Consider the following 5,843-nt stretch of genomic DNA (forward strand, 5'->3'; position numbering starts at 1 on the left):
GCAATCCTTCGTTTTACCATTATTCTTACAATTCACAACACAACATGTATAATTCCACATACTGCCTACTGAAATGCATATAAAATGTAATCAAAACAAACGTCCGCTAAACTCATTACTCGCCACCCCGCGCGCTGGCATCGTTTCGTCTATCCCCTCCAATCGGCGGCTCACGGCGAATAGGCGTGCGGCCTACTTGTAGTACTTCGTGGTTAAACTTATAGTATTTCCTAACCTAGCTGAATAATATAAATTTAAGATTGCTATTTGTAAATTCAAGATATTTTTCCAGAAGACTTACAATGAAGTAGAAGGGTCTTTCTAAAAGTAGAAAAAAAAATAAACTGAGAAGTTACCATAGATTAATTTAAATAATAATTAATTTTGAATTGGTGTAAATCAACTCGTTGACGAGAATTAAATATTTTGAATTGTATCAGGGATACTAACATGATAATTTAATTGAATCTAGAAATCAACAAGTGTTGTGGAAATTTTTTAGTTTCTAATTTTCCTTTAACACAGTGAGAATTGTGATTTTTTTTTAGAAATTTAACATATATTTGCAATTAGAAGCATAATATATGTTGTATTATGAAATTTTCATGAAATAAGTAGTCTCCTCAACTCTTTTTTCTGGTTTATAATAACGTGTTTGTAAGTTTTTTTTTATTTATTATTAGGATCTAAAAGTTGGACATGTTCCTCCTTGGGTTGAAAACGAGGGATTAACCACTATTCAATTCAGGTGTACAACTGTTTCTAAATTTTCTGAAAATCTTTTAATTTCCTTGAATTTTAAAGTACCTTCCAATCCAGTTGAATTTTCTTGAATTCCTGACTTTTTTATTCACAGAATATTATACATAATTATAATGTATAATATTTATGCATTATTTTCTGTATTTATAATTCGCAACAAATTCACTTGTATGCGAAATTACCTTTTTTCAATTCTATGAATCCTCTTAAATTTCGGTGTTTCTCTTGGTTTTCTTGAATTCGCTTCAGTTTTTCTAAGTTCGCGTTAAATCTACTTGAATTTAATTGTTTTTTTTTTTTTGAATTCTTCGACTTCTTTTACATTCCGTTAATTCTTTTGAATCCCTTTAATTATTTAAAGTATCTTTAAAGTTCTTCGAATTTTGTTAATTTCTTTAAATCTCATCAAATTATTTTAATTATTTTGAATTCCTTGAGTTCTGTTGAATTCCATCAATTCCATTTATTCTATGGATTCTATAGAATGTCTATAATGGAATATCTATTGAATTTCTTTAATTTAATTGGGTCGTATTCTATGTAATTTCTTAAATTCGATTGAATTACATGAATTCTATTGAATTCCATGAATTGTGTTGAATTTTATTGAATTTCTTGATTTCTATTGTGAATGGTTAAACGGCGATACGCCACCTGGCGACACAAATTCGAACTAGAAAGAATAGGCCGATTTTAAAGATGCATTTTAATTTGTCATAAAAGTATGTTTACAATTTTTTTGTGAAGTTCAAAGTATTTATTGGATAATAAAAATAAGTCTTTATCGGAAACAAAGTGTTTTAGATGGAATTTACATATTATACAGTAAAAAACCCCACTTTTTGACAGAAATATTTTTCCCAAAATACTAAACAATTATTGTTCTCTTTATTGTGATTTTCAAATATTATAAACTTAAATGGACTTCTTTTGAAGCAAAAGTGAACTCGAAGTACATTTTTATTAATTTATACATGAAATATTTACTATTAAAAATCAGAGTTAAAAGTTAGATTAGAATTCGTATTTAATCTAGAGTCGTCTGTTATTGGTATTCTTGGCATAATATGGATAAACTTTGTCGCTACGTACATTAATTAAAGTTTACTTAAGCTTACAATGCATTGAAACTCACATGAAATAATTGTATTTTTTTTTAAACCAAATTTCACAAAAATGTGTTTTTTCACTGTATAAGATAGAAATTCTAGCGAAAACTTTGTTTTTGATGAATATTTGTTTTTAGTATTCAATCATTGTTTTATACTTCACAAAACAATCGTAAAAGCACTTTTATGCAAAAATTAAAATACATGTTTAAAATTGTACCTACTCTTTCTAGTTCCATTTTTTGGCATTATGTGGCGAAATGGTAGACCACCGTTTCCAATTAAGTTACATTAATTTTATTGAAGTCTATTGAATTTCTGTAATTACATTAAATTCCTTGAATCGTATCGAATTCTATTGAATTCCTTGAATTTTATTGAATTCTATGGAAGTCTATTGAATTTCTTGAATTCTATAGAATTTTTTTATTTCTATTGAAGTCTATTAGGTAAACTTTATTTCTGTCATATCTTCGTAATTAATAATAATTTTTATTATTTCATTAGATAGTTATTAAAAAATAAAAACTATTTTTCAAATACACTTATTCAAGAAAAATTAATTTTTACCAAAATATTACCAAAATAGGGCAAAAATGGACCGAATCCCATGCATTGGGTCTCTTGTTTTGCCCTCAACAGTCAACTAAGTGAAGTTAGCTGGTGGTTAAAGTGAAAATACCTAATTGTCTTTCTTTAATTATATTGAATTTCTTTGAATCTATTTCATTTCTTTTATTCTATTAAATCGTATTAAATTTTATTGAGTCATATTCTATTTAATTTCTTGAATTCTATTGAATTACATTAATTCTATTGAAGTCTAATGAATTTATTTAATTGTATTGGATGCCTTGCATTCTATTAAATTCCTTAAATCCTATTGAATTATATTCAACTCGTTGAATTCTATTGAATTTTCTTTACAGTTTTTTGAATTTCTTTATTTAGCTTAATTTTTCTAAATTCTTTTGCATTAATTTTATTGAAATTTTCTTGAACTCAAGTAATTCCCTTGGATTCTTTGAATTCAATGTTTTCTTTAAATTCACTTGAATTATCTTCAACTCTTTCGAATTCCCTGAATACTCATTTTTTAAATTTCTGTAATTGGCTTGAAATCTTTCAACTCAATTGTTTATTTTTAATTCTTTGAATTCTTGGCATTCTAGTTCATTCCCTTGATTCTCTTGAATTCCTTTCATCCTTTTGCATTAATTCTCTTGAAATTTCCTTAATTTTCTTGTTTTCCTTCAATTCAATTTAGTTTTGTTCGAATTCATTGAATTCTTGAATTCAGGTACACGTTTAAATTGCTAGTAGTTGACACCTCGGATAAAAATAAAGCAAGCTTTGGATGATATTCTCCGAAAAAACAGGGAATTCACATTTCTAATTAATTCTAATTTTTATAACCAATCTTGTGTGACTTTAGTGATTCGAGGAATCCGTTCTTCAGTGATGCGATAACAGATTAGTCCTTGCATGCCGCCTACTTGCTAATATATTCCCAATCCTCTGCTTATGGTGTTCCGTGTAACCTCGTGCATGGTGAACATTGTTTTTAAGTCGTATTATATTTATACTGCACATTTTATTACAAAAGATCAGTGCAGATCACTAAAGAAGTAAGATTAAATCATTTAAATCTCTCGGGTTTATTCAAATATATTTTTTCGAAATGGCATTTATATTTAAGAATTTCATTGTTCTGGGCTTTTTTAAATTTGCATGAAATTTAAGCGACCCCTAGAAATTGTTTTACCTTGAGTGCTTGAGTGTTTTTGATTATAAGAAGAAACGAGTTGAACAGGTTACCGGTTATGTAAATTCAAGCTTCACCCGTTTTTATGATAGTAAGCTATGTACAATCAATTTTTAAACCTTTCGCCTGAACTTCTTTCTGTCAAACAATTCAGTTATGAAAAAACATAATTTTTTAAAGATGTGAATATTATCTCGACAACGAACGTTTTGCACTGATCTTGCTGATTTTCTTTTGCACTTGTAAATATATATTGTACTTTTTAATTATGAATAATAATACGTTTATGATACATTTTTTTTCGTATCATTCTCTGACGATGAAAGTATATATTATAATTTTTTTTAAAGGAAATGGTAATTTTTGTAAATTTAGTTCAAAATTGTGTAGACGTATAATTTAAAGCAAATAAGTTGCATAAACTAATGGAATTAAAGAAAATTGTTTCCAACTTTTTGTCTTTAATTGATTGTAGAAATACTTCATTTTTTTTCTTTTAAGAAAGTAGTATATTAAAATTTGTTGACTAATTTATCAGTAATGAAATCTTGTGTTTCAGCATAATTCAAACAGGAAAACCGAGTGCATTTATCGAGTATCGAACAACATGCGACATCTGATTTAATAATAATTAAAACAGAAAAAACAGATACATTGATCACACTATTTCTACTTGCTACGCGCGGAAAACGTATGTAAACTGCACAGGCAGGTCTAAATCAGACGTAAAATTTCGAGATAGCGAATAACGTTGAATAATATTTTTAGTTCTGTTGTATTTGTATATCTATAATGCTGTACTAAGGTCGATTATTCGATTTAATTATTGGTATCATGTATCTCTCGTACCTACTTAAGTCTTAACGAGTAAATACTTAATAAAGAAAATGACTCTGAATTACTTAATCCAATTATTACTTAATATGTTATTTATTCATTATATTAATTTCAATTTACTTGAACTGAAGTATTTAGAATTCAAGAGCGAATTCAAGTGGATTTGAGGCAAATTCAGAAGTATTTAAAATAATTCGAAGAATTTAAGAGTTTGGAAATAATTATAGATAATTTTAGAAGTTGAAGAAAATAAAAACATTTCAAAAAATACAGATGAATTCAACATAATTCAAGAAATGCAAATAGTTTTCGAGAATTTTAATAAATTAAATAATTTCAGAGTGGCCATTATTTTTTAAATTTTCGTCTCCCGACTTTCTTCCGGTGAATATTCGTGGCTTCTCCCGGTTAAAGGAGTTCAATTTTTATAATTTGAAAATCTAACCCCTGTAAAGTAAACAATTTTATTTTGAATTAAAGAATCACGAAACGAATGATTTCAGATTAAGAATGTAGGAAACAGGACAATTTAAATTCGGTCGAAATTGAATATTTTAAGATTAGTTTATTTAAAATTCACAGGAATTGAAAATGTATTATTTATAATTAAAAGCGTTATAAATTGAAAGATTTTTAATTTGAGCAATTCTAAATTAGAAGCAATTAAGATTTGACAATTTAATAAAGGAAACTAAATTGAATCTTTCAAAATCAAAGATTCCGAAATTCTAGAATTTTAAATTGGTAATACATAACGAAATTATAATTTGACATTAAGCCTGATTACACAAATTTTCATAAAATCAAAGAATGAATTGAATTATACTAAACTAAACAAACTTACAAACTAGTAGTCATACAAAATTGTGATGTTAAAACTTTTTTATAATCAAACTCTTTAAAATTTAAATTATTTGAAGTTTTTTTTAAATTATGTACTTAAAAATTAATAATGTTTAAATTGATTATTAAACTTTCTATTATTCACTCTTGAAATTTTCCAATAAAATATTTTTTAATTTGAAATTATTTTTTACAACACGATTGCTGTAATGTGATTTAATTTGTTGAAATTGTACAATTTCAAGTTTTGCAGTTCGAAGTTACTTTGTTTTTACATATAAAATGATCACGAATGATGAAATACGAGAAATTTCCCTGTAATATACTTCTCTATTGGCTTTCTCCCGGGTGGGTAGCCAACCTGAATTTCTCAAAATCCAAATAAATTCAAGTTGATTTAGAGGAATTCTAAAACCCTCGTTTCTAGTTACCCTCGGCTTCTGATTGAAGATTTATATTACATTATGTTCGACATATTTTAATTTCGGATTTTAGAGATCCAGACAATCAAAGAAGAAAATTGCATA

General features: G+C 26.7%; 1 protein-coding gene across 1 annotated transcript in view; it reads left to right on the plus strand.

Moving 5' to 3' along the window:
* The window catches only part of LOC117179057 (serine/threonine-protein phosphatase 2A 65 kDa regulatory subunit A alpha isoform), a 15,393-nt gene extending 10,863 nt beyond the window's left edge, over positions 1 to 4,530 (plus strand). The window contains exon 10 of the mRNA XM_033370694.1: positions 4,196 to 4,530. Within this exon, the coding sequence (XP_033226585.1) occupies positions 4,196 to 4,200 (5 nt within the window). The 3' untranslated portion in view covers positions 4,201 to 4,530. The remainder of the gene's footprint in view (positions 1 to 4,195) is intronic.
* The last annotated feature ends 1,313 nt before the right edge of the window (positions 4,531 to 5,843 follow it).

This window comes from Belonocnema kinseyi, chromosome 8 (genome assembly GCF_010883055.1).
Source record: "Belonocnema kinseyi isolate 2016_QV_RU_SX_M_011 chromosome 8, B_treatae_v1, whole genome shotgun sequence".
Classification (NCBI taxonomy): domain Eukaryota; kingdom Metazoa; phylum Arthropoda; class Insecta; order Hymenoptera; family Cynipidae; genus Belonocnema; species Belonocnema kinseyi.